This window comes from Xiphophorus hellerii, chromosome 5, assembly GCF_003331165.1.
Source record: "Xiphophorus hellerii strain 12219 chromosome 5, Xiphophorus_hellerii-4.1, whole genome shotgun sequence".
In the NCBI taxonomy this organism is placed as follows: Eukaryota; Metazoa; Chordata; class Actinopteri; order Cyprinodontiformes; family Poeciliidae; genus Xiphophorus; species Xiphophorus hellerii.
Genome location: NC_045676.1, coordinates 26904489 through 26920445, shown reverse-complemented (window position 1 = coordinate 26920445; position 15957 = coordinate 26904489). Strand labels below are relative to the sequence as shown.

General features: G+C 39.1%; 1 protein-coding gene across 3 annotated transcripts in view; it reads left to right on the top strand.

Moving 5' to 3' along the window:
• The window catches only part of nacc1b (nucleus accumbens associated 1, BEN and BTB (POZ) domain containing b), a 36599-nt gene that overhangs the window by 5812 nt on the left and 14830 nt on the right, over positions 1 to 15957 (top strand). For all 3 annotated transcript variants that reach the window (XM_032562444.1, XM_032562443.1, XM_032562442.1), the window contains exons 2-7: positions 9865 to 10015; positions 10923 to 11165; positions 11900 to 12121; positions 12556 to 13018; positions 13793 to 14090; positions 15814 to 15911. In XM_032562444.1, coding sequence (XP_032418335.1) covers positions 9890 to 10015; positions 10923 to 11165; positions 11900 to 12121; positions 12556 to 13018; positions 13793 to 14090; positions 15814 to 15911 — 1450 coding nt within the window. In that variant the 5' untranslated portion in view covers positions 9865 to 9889. The remainder of the gene's footprint in view (positions 1 to 9864; positions 10016 to 10922; positions 11166 to 11899; positions 12122 to 12555; positions 13019 to 13792; positions 14091 to 15813; positions 15912 to 15957) is intronic.

Genomic DNA, 15957 nt, shown 5'->3' with positions numbered 1-15957 from the left:
AGAGAAGAAGCCACACACAGTAGAGCATTGAGCCAGAGCATGTAATGGGTCGCATGTTAACTGCGGGCCAAGGGTCAAGTGTTTTGAATTAACTCTCCTTTATGTTTCCTGCAAGTTGTTGTGACCTTTCTGACCTGTATGGGGGGAGAAGGTGGTGCATGTAGGATGTCCATACATCTGTGCCCCTGTGTATGTTGAAATGAAATCAGTCAAGCAGCCTGGATGTGAAAAAAAAAACAAAAAAACGTGTCCTTGCAAATAAACAAAATGCTCCGCATCGCTTTAAAAACGTTGTTGATTTTTATTGTGAGGCATCGGGCAGATGAACTAAGTTTTAATGAGTTATGGGTGTCAACCCTGCCCCCTTAAAATTTCAGCCGTGACTCATATCATTCCTACGGTTTCCTTTTAATGAGGTTTTTCTTGCCACCAATTGCTTATGGATATTTACTTTATGTCCATCTGCAGCGCTTGTATTTATTTTGCTCAGAAAAAAAAAGGTATGGGGAAGCTATCCATTTCTGTTTAGATGATGTCCAGTATCAGCACTTGGATGCCAGTATGATTAACTCCGTCTGACCTTCTGACTGCATTTAGACATCTTTAATTGGACGTCTGTTCGGCTTTCACTTTTCAGCCGAAAAAGGCAAATTTGGTTGGAGGGAAAAGAGAAAAAAAAAAAAAAATCACTGTCGTGGCACTCTTAATTTCCACACTGTGCTCTCATTATAGGTAATGCTCATTTAAAACTATAGTTGGCAAGCTTCAAGCAGCAGCTGTCGGCTTTTACAAGAGCCAATAGCTCAACTATTAAACATGGTCAAGTTATTAGCCTGTTCCACCTTTGTTATGCTGCAACTAGAGTATCAAAAATAACAGTAAATAAATGTAATAGATAAACGGCTAACTTTAGTAATAAATCTATAATATTTTAAAAGCGGTAAGAAAAACAGCTTTTTTTTGCAGTTTTTTATTGCACTTGCTTTGTCTTTATAGCTGTCTGTTTATTATTATTATGTCTGCACATGAAAAAATATTGGCCCCCACTTACAGATTTATTTTTCTTGCTCTTTTGTCTCACTTATGATTGTGAGACAAACTTAAAGTTGGAATCAGTTTAAATTAACATTAAACTAATTTTAATAGTGGACAAAAAAAATAACCCGAGTCCATATAAAATTCAGTTTTGAAGTGATTATTTGAGTTATTCCTCTTGTCGTTGGGGTTGTCGGCAGCCAAAGTAAAATCCAAAGTACTTTTTGTCACTTTTGTTGTCATTTTTTGTGCCATCTTCTCTATGATAGAAATGTCTTTGGGTTGATGTGCTTTTAGAGCTGTTCTAGCTTTTGTTTACGCTCTTTTACGACTACGGGTGCACCGATTGCAGTTTTCTGTCCGATCACCAATCTTTAAAAAGCCTGTCTCCCGATTCAAATTTTGGCTGATACTGATTGTTTTTTTTGCCAGAAAAGTTGCTAAATAGAACGACAAAGTTGATTTTCAGGCCTTTACGGAAGTGACAAGGATCGGCGGATGAGATTGGGTTACCATGTAAACATCGGCTGATCGCAATCGCCCAAAAATAAAGGAAATCAAGGCTGATTTACTAGCATCTGATTTATTAGCTTCTCTATTTAGTACTTTACCTGCAATTCACTTGTATCTGTTCTGCTATGATACTCAAATGTCTCCATATATATATATATATGTACTGTATGTATGTATGTATGTATATGCAAATAAAGCTGGCTAAACTATTTTCAAAACTAACACACAATTCCCTGATCAAGATGAATTCAATAACAGATGGCAAACAAAGCCATCACATTAGTCTAATCCATGTCTTAACAGGGAAGACAGGGTACAGTAGGGAATCTGTTACAGAAGTTACTGGTCTACAAAAGTTAAAAGTCCCAAGAGTGCAACAGTCAGAAAGAGACTGGCTAACTAAAATGCCCCCATGGAAGGAAAAGATGAAAGCCACCAAAGAGCAACACGAACGCCCATCTCACATTTGACTTCAGCTTTATTCCAATCTTTGTCAATGCTAAATATTCAGTGGACTGAAAAGACAAAACAGGAGCTTTTTGTTAGTTCTGGAGCATTCTAGTGAAAATCTGCTCTTAACTCCACGTTAGACGCCGTTGCACGACCGGATTCCTTCTTTACGACATAAAAAAAAAACCCCTCATTGGCCGTTATTGCAAAGTTTTAATGGCAGTTGGTGCCACAGAAGGGTGGCCCAACTAGTTATGTTTAATCAACAATTATTTTTTCCCCACATTGGGCCAGTTTGGTTTATATAACCTTTTTTTTTCCACTTCCATAAATAAAATCAGAATCTAAAAAGTGCATTATGTATTTACTCTGGTTAATTCTCTGATTTGATATTTAAAAAAAAAATGTGTTTGATGATCTGAAACATGAAAGTGTGACAAGGTAGATAAAATCTGTAAGGGGGCAAATAGTTTTTGATCACATTGTATTTATACCTATAAACTGCAACACACATCGACTATCAGCCTCTGGCACATTTGTTGGCTTGACAGCCAGAAGTCGTAATGAAGATGTCAGAGAGAGGTTAGAGATTTTTAGTAACTTTGTTGCTTTTCCAATAAGTTCAGGAGCAAAAAACAGTCTTTTGTTTCCTCATTCTTCATTTTCTATTGGTCGATAGAGGTGATATATTACTTACTCACTAAACTGAAAAAAGTCTGAATTTCTCAGTAGCATCCTGTAAATCACAACAGTAAAACACTGTAAATTAAAATTAAAATAATAAAAAAAAGTATAACCTTGTTAGATTAACAGTAAGATGTTGTAAATAAATAAATATCTATTATTTTCAATGTCATAGCTTGTTAAAATGATCATTTTGCTAATATTCGGATTGCAAATGCGACAAAAACAAAACTGCAACACAGAATTCAAAATTTGACAGGCATGCATAAATATTTTACTTTTAAATATTTTCAATTTTCAAGATCAAGTAAAAAAAAATAGTTCACTAAGATTATTATTTTACTGACAAGCCATCATTTCATATCCCAAAATGAATTGAAATTGTTAACACAATAACACATTACGGTAAAATTAGCGACATAATTGACTTCCTTACTGCATTGTATCGATTTTAAATAAATATGGGAAAAAAACCCAACATGTAGCACTACCAGTTATACTGCACTCTCATCCTGGTAAGTTCATTTGAATAATGAGTGTGTAATCTTGTTGCGCAACGTCCCGTCAGTTTAGGACAGTAATGTAATATCTTGCATTATATTATATTAAAAAAAAAAAGAAAGAAAACATATGAAGGAAGTGCTTTCTGGTTATAATAAGACGTGTTTACTCTCTTGCTGACTCAGTTGCCTTGTGATTAGATTGATTAAGAGGATTTATTTGATGATTAATTGGTTAAAGTGTTAATGATCGTCTACTCTCTGTGCTGTGTTGTGTAGGCGTAAAGCAGCAGATCATGCCTAGTCGGTACGCTCCGGACAAATTTATATATATTTTTTTTCCTCCAGCGTTTATTGTTCATCTGGGGGAGGCTTGCTGAGTGTGCATCCCGCAGCATCCTGCCTCACGTTTACACCTGGTAGCTTCCCATCACTACCGCCTTGCTTTTTGTAGCCAAGGAGCAGCTTTTTAAAGGAGTTAAGACCAAAAAAAAAAAACCCCTTCCTGCTTTCTGTATACGTTTTATAACTTCATTCGAGCCAGGAGGAGTTATATGTGATGCTTTTATGTATCCTATACGTGAGAATGTGTGTGAAGTTAGTGTCCCAGGAGACATTTTGTGTTTGGATGACATGGAAGGATTTGCAACCGGAGACTTTGTCGTGCGTTTTTCAGATTTATTCGGGTTTAATTTAAGCCACCGCATAAACAAAGTTGCATTTAGTGCATAGCTGCATGCTGCTATACTGATTTGGGTTGTGTAGGAATTTAAATCTCTGCCTCTTTCCACTCTATGTTATTGTGAAATGATGGCTCTACACATCTGTTTGTGCTTTGACAGGTTTATTTGATTTCCCCCCCAACCCCAATGCTTCACTTCTCTTCTAAACTTTTAGCTGTTTTCATGAGTTCTCCGGTAACTTTGATGAAGGTAAATCTATTTGTGTTTGTTCTTTCTGAAAACAAGATGGTGCGATTCAGTATGCTGTTTTATTATGATTGTTTTTTTTCTTCTTTTTCTTTAACCTTTTTTCAGGGCATCTTTCTGCATTTGCCGTCTCTCTTGGTCACTTCGGTGCTACATTATTGCCAACTTGTTAGACTTTAGAAAACAATTGGAGAAAGATTTTAGTTTTAAGAAATTTGCTCTGAAACTTCCTGTTGGTGGCTTTGTGGCTTTTCTGTGAATGGCGAAACATGGAAGAATTTAAGATGAGGCTGACAATCTCTGGAAGATTTACTCGTACCACAACTAGAAGTTGAAACACCTGCACTGCTACTTGACATTCTATTGGCTATAATGTTGCTGGTGGCCACTGGTATCAGGACCTTGTTAGACCTGGAGGCCAGTGCTGTGTTCTGATGGAGGGATGATGAACAATATATTGTGAATATATTGTCACCATAATTTCATTGTGTACAATATTCATATTACAAAAGACTATTTGGAGTGCAATAATTGTGGGCTTATATATCCCAAGTGTTGCCAACTTGCACTTTACATGCTACTACAGCGGACGCGGCCTATTTGCAGTTCGATATTCGCAGATTCACCTATTTGCACGTTTTTTTCTGTGGTATATAACTACAAATTATTTGTCGAAAAACGTTTTCAGAGGGCGTCTCAAGTGCTCACAGATTTCAGCTATTTACAGGCGGTTGTCGTCCATAACCCCCGCGATTACCAGGGGTCCGCTGTACAAAATTTAGCCAGTCGGACAGTATCTTCTGGCAGCAGATGCCCACATCAGACAAAAATAACTGTGCTAATAACTAAAGTGCTAAAGGTCACAGAGTTGCCATTGCAAGATTTTCTAATATCCTACAGCCCCTACTTCAGCTGTATACCGCCTGTTTGTTGAAACATGTTGAGTTGTGCTATACCCAGTGATGGCATAGTTACTTTGAAAAAGTAACTTTAATCGGATTACTGATTACTCCTTGAAAAAGTAACTCGGTTAGATTACTGACTACTTGATTTGGAAAGTAACTAAGTTACATTAAATGTAACTTTTTTAGTTACTTTCAGCAGCTGCTAACCAACAACGCTGGGAAAATTACATTGATCTTTGCCAATACTTATAATGGTAACATCAACAATGTGTCTCTACTTATAAGGTTGAACTGAAGGGGAGATTTTTTTATGGTTACAGTACAATAAAACGTTAGTAATTTGTGCATGTTTTTGTGTGTCCACTATTGTCTGGAAAACTCTAAGAAGGATTTTAACCCCCTCGCCCCTCCCAGCCTCCAGGTTCTGCGTTACGGCCCTGTGTTTGGTGTCAGAGTGCAGAGCTCCTCCTGCGGCTCCACAGTTCAGATGGCTGCTGCACAGATTTGTGACACTTATCTTAATATTAATAATCATAATGGCGTTTAGTTGCACAACTTTACGGACTCGTTCATTCGTGGCTGTTTTTACGTTTATTGCGCTGTTCATATTAGTCTCGATGTTTCCAATGTTCTGGATAGCTCAACGTAATTGACAGGTAATATATTAACTTGACATTAACAAAGACACAGCGGGACGGATCATCCAGGAAATGATGGACAGGGAGAGCCTGACTAAAACTAACTGGAGGTCAGACACATTCTGGGGTTTATGTCTGCTTATTTCCAAGCCTATGAGCAACTTCACGTTCAAAAATGAGCCCAAAAAGCTCAACCCACGACTCATTAAATTTGCTAGCGACTTCAAAAAGAAAAAAAAAAGCCCACAGCCGCTTATAATAATCGGACTTGGCGACAGAAACTCAAAGTAGTTCCTGTTTTTCTACCAACAAAATGCGCATCTCCCTCTTCCCTCCATTGTTTACGTTTCTGATACCGTCGCATAAAAACGGCGATCAGTCGACAAGACGCGTAGAGGAAATAAAATTAAATTCCAAAAGAAAATAGTAACGCACAGTAACGCAAAATGATTTTGATAAGTAACTGTAGTCTGACTACTGGATCAGACTACCGTAGTCTGATCCAGTACTACAGTAAGGCGTTACTGACCGGTACCCCAGTTTGTTCATTATGATATTTTTCAGTCATACATGTGGAGAATATTTAAAACACTGATGTAGTCAGGCGTGACAACTGACTAAGTTGGGTTTAACCATATTCTGGTGAAAAGTTTATATGCACTTACCTCTTAGACTGACAAAATAGTTCTCGACTTTAAACTGGGGATTTTCACCCTGGCGTGATGAAATAACTAGGTCACCATTTAAAAAAGAATGACCACTAGATGAAAGTCACAGTTTGTGACTCTTTAATCTACAAAGAGTCAAAGTTATACTCTACTTATATTTGGTTGAATATCCTCTAGCACTGAAATCACACACTTTGTATATCTGTTAGCAAGATCTTTGCATGTTGCAGGCTTACTTATCAAAATTGGTAGAGTTCATTTAAATTGTTTCAGATCGAAGTATAGTACATAAAATCTTTTACGGAGTTATGGGTGTGTGCCGCTTCAGAAACTTGTGTGTTTGCCAACTTCATCCGTGTCGACAAAGAAAGAACATTCTGCTCCAAAATTAACACATGAGCTTGGCTGGAATTGTAATTGCTCACACTGAGGATCCAAATGTCTTCTGGAAGAAACTTTTATGGTCACACAAAACAGACTGAGTTATTTGGCCACAATGACAACAGGCATGTTTGGAGGAGACAAAATATATGTTTTCACACCTAAGAAATCTGGAATTAGCCGCAACCATCGTAGCATCATAGCGAGGGTCTGTTTCTCTGCCAGTGCTAATGGTGCATTGCATGAATTCTTTAACTTTCCATCAAATTGACGGCGAGGCAGTTAAAACTAAGGGCACAGTTGGAACAGGACCGTATTCCCAAACACATCAAAACTGGTTTTGGAACTAATTAAGCATTCTAACACTAAGCTTCTGGACTGGGCCTGACCTTCAGGCTTATTAAAAATGTTTAGACTATGTCTCAAAGCCAGCCCTGTGCCAGGAAATCAGCCAACTTAAACGAACTCTATTAATTTGATAAGACAAGTGGCCAAACGTACATCTAGAATGAGAGGCAGGACCTTGCTTATAGTTGGAGAAAGTGTACGGTTTCTTTAGATCTTGCTTGGAAACATTAATCAAATGGGACGATGAGACCCTGTGGGGATAATGAGAGAAAAATCCAATATAGATTCAAACTTCCTTTTTAAAAAGAAACCTTTACATTTTATCAGTTGACTGCTTTTCAGAGCTGCTCATGTTACCTTTGTCTGATATTGAAATTTCACAGATGAACCGAAACATTTAACCACAACAAAATCGTATAACTAGAAGAAATGTGATATTTAGGTGTCCAGACATTATCAATGAAGAAATATCTCCTACAACTTCCTTATCTTCTATATTTGATACAGCTCTCTTTCAATTCTGAATCGTTTTTCTACTATTATTTTTTTTTCTGTCTGTTTAGTTTGATCATTTGTAATGTGTCTGTCTCTAGCGGTTTTATGTCCGTCCATCTGTAGCAAACTGAAGTTATTATCTTTGGACCATAAACAGGAACAATCTGGAGTCAGCGTGCAACTTCAGTTATTACAACCAGAAACTAGCGATTAGGTCTGAAATCTGGGAATGGTGATGGACTCAGACCTTAACCTTCAACAACACATAAAGACAATTACAAAGTCATTCTTCTATCACCTTAAGGCCATTTCTAGGATTGAAGGACTAATTTTGCAGCAAGATCTAAAAACACAAAGCGTTTAGGACCAAAACACATTAGAGATTTAAATCAATTTTGCAGACAACTCAGATCTTCTGGTTGACATTTACTTTGCATCCCCAGAATCAAAAACAAACATGGAGAAGCAGTATTCAGTTTTATCTGGAACAAACTTCATGAAAATTGCAAAACTGCCAAAACACAGAGTTCCTTTTAATCAAGGCAACAAAAAAAAATCCACCAGTTTAGAGCTGCTTTTCATTAATAATAACTAGAACATTGATTAATTGTAGTCTGTATGGCAACTTTTTATTACTTCTCTTTATTTTGCCTGAAACATAATGCTTTTTTTGTTTGTTTGTTCACTGCGTTATGTTTTAATCGTGTAAAGCTCTTTGTTACTGAATTGTGCTACACAAAAACTTTTCTCGATTAGCTTCTTATCATCATTAAGTTAGTCCTTTTCCAGGACTAACTTAATGTCCTGGAAAAGTTAGTCCTTTTCCAGGACTAACTTAATGTAGAATATTAGAATTTGGTGTAGAATATCAGACAATAAGTTGTGAAAATTGTGAATTTCAGTTAGCAGGTCTTGTCATCGCCGCTTGCCAGAAATACAAGAAGATCTGAATAAATCTGTGAAGCCTGCTGTTTAGGTTGCAGGGTTTTATCTGAGAGTTTTGCTCCCAGTGGAAGAGAAAGGCTAATCAGTTAAATATTTTTACAGATTAGTGGGATGTTTGGGGTTGGAGCGGGGTCAGATAGAATGCATCATTGCTGTGCTCCAAATGCTCGCTGGTGTCTGCCGAACTTGGCCTGCATCCATTGCTCGGAGGCCACAATCTTCCATATGACGTATTTGTTCAGCGGCGTTGCGGCTCACCTTTATGTTCCCAGCTGTTTACTTCTGTTCCCAGCTACAGTTTATATGTGCTGTGCATTTACAAACAAAAATACAGTCCACTTTAAAGTGACGCTTTAATGATAGATATATTATTCGCTTGGAGATCTACGGTTTCCTTCCTTTTGATCGGAGACCCTTTTGTTCTGTGGGGAAGTGAAATAGACAAGTTACGTAAGCAGTTTTTGTTCTTCACATAGAAGAACTTGATCAAAATAAATGTCAAAGTAAGGCAAAAACCGCCAAACAGTTCTATAAAGTGAATCAGATGTAAGGAAACAGGGTTAGGATAAAGATAAGAGCTTATATAACTGGCCCTGTTGCCTCCAAATTCTCTTTTATTTAGAAAAAAAGAGACTTGAATCAAAGCTGTTTACCAAATTTTTAATTCATTAATCTTCATGCACGTAAGCAACCCTTTCTCTTTATCTCAAGTTGTCTTGCTCTCTTCATTTCCATCTGCTTGTCATTTTGCTCTACTTTTCATGTCTGAAGATTTCTTGTATTGCTTTGTCTTTTTTACCACCTCGTCTACTCTTTGCATTTGTTTTGCTTCCTCATTTAGCCCCTCCTAACCCTTCCCTTGGTAATCTATCCACAACATGCCGTTAGCTTCTTGTTCCTCGCTAGTGATAGCCCACATGTGATTTGACAGCAGTTTAGCTAATTAGCATTTAGCTAATTTGAGCTTTAACGTGTTTTTTTCCGTAGTGAATGGAGTATGTTACTATAGGTCAACATGCTAGTTATACCATGTATGCTAACTGTAGCAATTTCGAAAATAAGAGCATGTTAGCAAATTTTGATATTAAAGCTGTACCTCATAGCAGCCCAGGAGGAAAGTCCAGCAAAACAGTGATATCGATTTGGGGTATCGGCTTGACATCAGTATCGGCTTTGGGAAACCACTAGTTTCCTTGTTTTATGTTGGTTTTTAAATATGGTGTCTGTTCAGCACTTTTGCTCAGTTTTGCTCTTTTTGAAAAGTTCTTAAAAATAAAGTTGCATCAGGTTGGCTCTTACTCCAATAAAATTTGTCTATTTGTTTGCCGCATGTACGCCCCTGACTTTCTTTCTTGCTGTGGTAAATTTCGCAGACCCTGTGGTCCTGGGCAGAGCGTTATGGCTCAGACGCTGCAGATGGCGATCCCCAACTTTGGCAACAATGTCCTGGAGTGTCTGAACGAACAGCGGCTGCAGGGCCTCTATTGTGACGTCTCCGTGGTCGTCAAGGGGCATGCCTTTAAGGTCAGATTGTATGAAATATTTTATTCGCCAGTATATTAACAGTATTTCTCCATAATTAAGACTTCAAATAGTTGTTTTGTCTAATAATTTTCTGTAAAGTTTTGTTGAATTCAATGTCTTTTTGTTTCGCCTCATGAAATATGTAGATTAAGAAGTAGTTTACATTTTAATTGAATAATTATTTTCAGCTTTCTTTAATGTGGATTTACATACAAAAACACTTGAATTTCTTCATATTTTAGTCACATTACAACCTCAAACTTGCATGTATATTCAAATGGGTTAAGATTCAAAATTCAAATCCAATGAGAAAGTTAATAGTCTTTCATCAGATGATGGGCACATAACAACCTTCCTTCTGTTTAGCAGTAAGAACCAAAAATAATTGTGATAGGGAAAAAGCAATTAATCATTTAACATTTTTAGAGATAAGAATTATAAAGTAAATAATTACCCATAAAATAAGTAAAATAAAGCGAGTATTAGTATTAATATTAAAATAAGTAAAATATAGTGAGCATTTGTCCCTCCCAAAACATCCATCCTGTGGTGCAAAAAGTGTGTATGCACTATATGCGATGAATGGGGTGCTGAGCTAGAGTGGGCGCCAAAACGATGGTGGAAATAGAATAAAATATATTGAAATTTGTGGCTATTACATGACAAAATATCAAACAGTTCTGTGTGTTTTAAAACCATACCTTATAAAACATGAAATTTGATCACCTTAATTGTTTGGCAGGCATTTTGGCAGATGACATATTCGCCATTAGTGGTGTAGTAAATGTGTCATAATCAAATGGATCCAACATTGTTCCCATCAGTCTGTTTATATATTCAGCCTGAATCGCTGTGTGGTTTGAACCTTGACGAGCCCCCCGCTCCCCCCACACTGTTTACCCCTCAGGCTCATCGTGCAGTTCTGGCAGCCAGCAGCTCCTACTTCCGGGATCTGTTCAATGCCGGCGGGAAGAGCTCTGTGGTGGAGCTGCCGCCGGCTGTGCAGCCGCAGAGCTTCCAGCAGATTCTGGCCTTCTGCTACACGGGGCGCCTCAGCATGAACATCGGAGACCAGTTTCTGCTGATGTACACCGCCGGCTTCCTCCAGATCCAACAGATAATGGAGAAAGGCACAGAGTTTTTCCTCAAGGTGACTTCAGAGTGAATGAATGAGCTAAGTATGTGGCAGTTGTGTATGTTCGTATTGTCGAGCATGCTCAAAGAAAACTATGTTAGTTACCGTAATATAATTGCAATCCCGATACATGATGCTGTTGTGATTTAGAAATATCTGAATGATGATAGTGACACTGCACGTAGCAGTGGCGATCGGGTTTGGAATACCTCACTGCATAGATCTGTTTATTGATTAGAACCTTTTCTCGCCAGCTTGTCATTTAACTTTTAACTGGAACACACATTGCATTGTGCTTAAAGTATGTGTACAGTTTAGAAAAGTCTATAAAAGTATAAATATGCCTGAGGTCTGGGTAAGTGTGGAAAGATTGGTATTCCTGGTCCCATTGTCTAAAAGTTTCATCCATCCGTCTGAATGTCCCCAAAAGCTGTCCATCATCCTATCCATTCAGAAATTATCCATCCATCTGTCCGTCCATCCAAAACTTATATACGTATCATCCATCCATTCAAAAATTACCCACCCATGCATCCATCCATCCATTTTCTCCGTCCATCTGTCTGTGACTCCAAACATTACTCAGTTGTTCATCTTTTTCTCCTCCACCCCTCCATCATCATTCACAAAAATCATTGTGAAAGTTCTACGAAGGACAAAACTCCTAAAAATGTTGAACTATTAAATCATAAAGCATAAAATCAACATACTGTGCATGGATCAAAGTTTCATTTTCCCAATCCTCTCAGGTCTCTTCCCCAAGCTGTGACTCCCAGGGTCTCCATGCCGAGGAGACTCCGTCCTCCGAGCCCCAGAGTCCAGTCACCCAGACAGTCGGAGGGGTGGGTGTGGGTGTGGCTGCAGCGCCTGTAGGAAGGCCTGCTTCCTGTCTGACGCCTCTTCCCTTGGTATCCAAGGTGAAGTCGGAACAAACGGCCACTACGCCTCAGCAAGTCCCTCAGCACCAGCAGGTACACTCTGACCAAAGACCTTAAAACTCGCTACATTCTCATATTCTGCAGAAAATTATATAAAGGGAAAATGATTGAAGAACCTCAAGAGTAAGCGGGTTACAAAGCATTTTTTCAGTATCCATGGACGGTTTGTGTTGTGATCGTCTTAGTAATTAAATGATTTCTGACACTTAGCGTTAGCGTTGGTGGATTGAAAAGTTGAAAAAGTGCTGTTGGAACTTTAAAGTGCTTTTTCTCAAAGGATCCTACAACAAACCTTCATAACATCAATTGTTAATCTCTTTTATTCACTGCTTGACACCCCGCACAACAGACTTTGACATGTTGTCGCGATTTGTTCCGTTTCCTTGGTAGTCGTGAGCATTTGATGAGCTGCTAAACGTCTGGGTGTGATGATAATTAACCGGCTGTACCTCCTTCCTCCCCGGCAGGAGGGCTCACCCTACTCTGTGGTCTGCACCCCCGTGGCCAAGCGGCTGTGGGAGGGGGCCAACCGGGATGGCGGCGGGGGGTCTGGAGGAGGCGGGGGAGGTGGAATGAGGAAGGCTGCACGCTACTCGTCCTCCTCCTCTTCTTCCTCGTCTTGTAACGCAGCGACGCAGGATACGTCTGGGCGAGGCCCGGCGACCGGTGTTGTGATGGGAGCCGGCGTTGGCGGTGCCGCTTTAGTGGGAGGAGCTGGACTCAACACTAACCACAACAGTAACAACAACAATGTCGGCACCCCTGAAGGCACCAGCCCGGGCACGCTCAGCATGTACACGAGTGACTCGCCAATCAGCTACCACGACGATGAGGAGGAGGACGAGATTGCGGACGAGAGCGCCGAAGAGCAGTACAGACAAATCTGCAACATGTACACCATGTACAGCATGCTGAACGCCGGAGCGGCAGGTGAGGAAATGAATAGGCCAATGTGTTCGGATCGTTTTAAGCTAGCAAGTGTAGCATCAACACTCTTCTGTAACGAACCTGTTGCAGAGTGAAGAAGCGGCTAAGTTAGCTATCTTTGGGTGCATTCACACCTCTTAGTGCTCTGGTTCGCTTGCCTGGAAAGTCTGGTTCATTTTGAGAGTTTTGATCTGATTTCCATTTGAGCGTTTATTGATTTTATTGTTGTCTTTTTCTTTAGTCCTTTCCATAATTTGAATGGTTGTTGATTTTATTTGTACAGCACTTTGTTACAGCTGTTGTCTTAAAGTGTGTAGTGGAAGCAGTAGTAATCAAGATTTTAATTTAAGATGCAAAAAAAAAAATTTTTTTTTACTATACTAAAGCTGACAAATATTCAATAAAATTTGTTGCATTTTAGAATTTTTTTTACGCCACTTCCATCCAAAATTTGTAATTTTTTTAAACCCCTCCTGCAATTGAGATGGGAACCAGTTTTTTTTTTTTTTTTTACTCTGTGCGTAGTCCGGTGAGGTTGCACTGATCCCGCGTACGCTATTGCGAGATTTTTTATTTTTTTTTGTTTTTGTGGTTTTGGACACTGGCGGTCGCCTGCTGTCCGACCGTGACATTTGCCGCGCTCCTCCTGAGCTGTCGCATTAAGACCGTGGAGGGTTCTGGAAAACATTTGGGAGAACTGAAATATTTGCCATGTTTTTCAGATCTAGGTAGGAAGAAATATTTTCACAGTAACAATAAATCTCCCTCTGTCTTCAGTGGTTGGAGAAAGGGTGGACGCTTTGCCAGACTTGGCCCCCGATTCGGGAGGCGGGCGTGGAGGCAAAGGGGGGCGGTCCCGGCAGGACCTGGCGTCGCTGCCGGCCGAGCTCATCAGCCAGATCGGCAACCGCTGCCACCCGAAGCTCTACGAGGAAGGCGACCCGGCGGAGAAGCTGGAGCTGGTCAGCGGCACCTCCGTCTTCATCTCGCGTGCCCAGCTCATGAACTGTCACGTCAGCGCCGGCACCCGCCACAAAGTGCTACTCAGGCGGCTGCTGGCGGCGTTCTTTGACAGGTCAGTGGCTGAAATCCTTCCTGTTTGCTGCGATGCCGAGGCCTTTTATTGCTGTCAACTTTCTTAGTGGGTGGGGAGAGGGAAAGTGAAGCAGGCGAAGACGGATCAAGTGAAGAAAAGCTTTTTATCAAAGTACCTTCTAGAAGGCTTTAAAGATGAAACGTTTTGATGACGGATTTGAAAAATACTGTTTCTTTCAAATTATTTTTCTGATGAAAGGTGAATTTATTTTGAGTGCGACTCAAAAGGTTGGGGACCACTGATGTAGGTGACAAAATCTGAAGATTTTTGTCTACATGCAAAGGGCTGTGTGGAAGAAAACAGTGCTCATGCAATCCCCCATGGTGGAACATGCATTATGCTGTGGGGATGCATTTTATCAGTGTGGTTAGAAAGATGGATGGAGTTAGAAGAAAACATGATAGAAGCTGCAAAGGACATGAGAAAGAAATAGAACGAAATATAGAAAGAAAGAGAGAAAGAAAATAGGAAAATTTAGATTGATCATAATCAATACAGTTAAAATTTTACCAACATAATCCCAGATGCACACCTAAATTTTCATAAGGCTGTAACCAGCAATTATTTTAGTTATTGATTAGTCAATCAATTTATCAATAAAAAAATGGCCATATTCTGCTAGTTTTTAATTTAACAATATGCATTTTTTAAAATATAATATTAGAAATACATCATGAGATGCAAACACACATATAGTTCAATTTCTTTTTTAAGCAAGAAAGAAAACCTGTTTATTGCATAAAATTCAATAGCAGCACTCCTTTGGTTGGACGCTTTATCATTTGCAGTAATGGATCCATTTGCAGCTAGAAAAATACTCTTAGCATCATCACGTGAAAAGCTCTATTAGCTTGACATGAGATCAGCACAGTGTAGGGCTGATTTGTTAATCATCTTGTGGATTAACAGATTAATAACTGGATGTCAAAAGGTGCTTAATAGGAGATTTTTTTATTTCAGAATTTGAACTTGGTGAAGCTAAAACTAGGTCACTTAAGCAGTTAAGCTATTTACAGACAGAGGGCCTTTTTTCATCTTAAATGCAAAATGTATCATTTTTTGTACAGTTTTGGCTTAATTACTGCTGTGAATATGGCAAATGACTTTTTTTCAGTCTGTATGTCAGAGTTAACGATTAATCTATTACTAAATTATTTGACAAATTTTCCAGTGGTCGATTCATCATGATTAATCTGATTAATCGTTTCAGCCTTAAATTTTTATTTGTTTTGAGAACAACTTTGGGGATTTACCAATCAATCGGTTGACCAAGAAATGAGACGATACTTAAATGTGAAACCGATCTCACCTACTTCCACGAAGGTCTGAAAATTAGCTAAGAGAGGGCTGACTGACAGCCGTTTTCACATGTGCTGTTAACAACAGTCACACCACTTTTGCATCTTAGCGACTTTGTTGCTATTTTTTAGCAGGTTTTTAGACAAAAAGAAAAAAATCGGTACTGGCAGGTCAGGCTTTGTAAAATCAGTGATTGGCCAGAAAATTGCAATCGGTATACGCCTTGTCCTTTTGCTACCCTTGAGCTTTTTAGAACTTTCCAAGCTTTAAAAGTACCATGAAATATTAATTTTCTGCATTATTGATAGTTTTGTACCTTAAAATTAACCGATTAGAGTTTATGGAATCAAATATGTGAATAAGAGGTTACAGGGATCTTTTTGTTTCCTTTTCATCTGGTTAGGAGCACACTAGCTAACAGCTGTGGAACCGGCATCCGCTCATCGACCAATGACCCCAGCCGGAAGCCGTTGGACAACAGAGTGCTGCATGCGGTCAAATGTGAGTCTTTACAGTATCATCTTTTTTGTGATATCTTGGCTTTTCT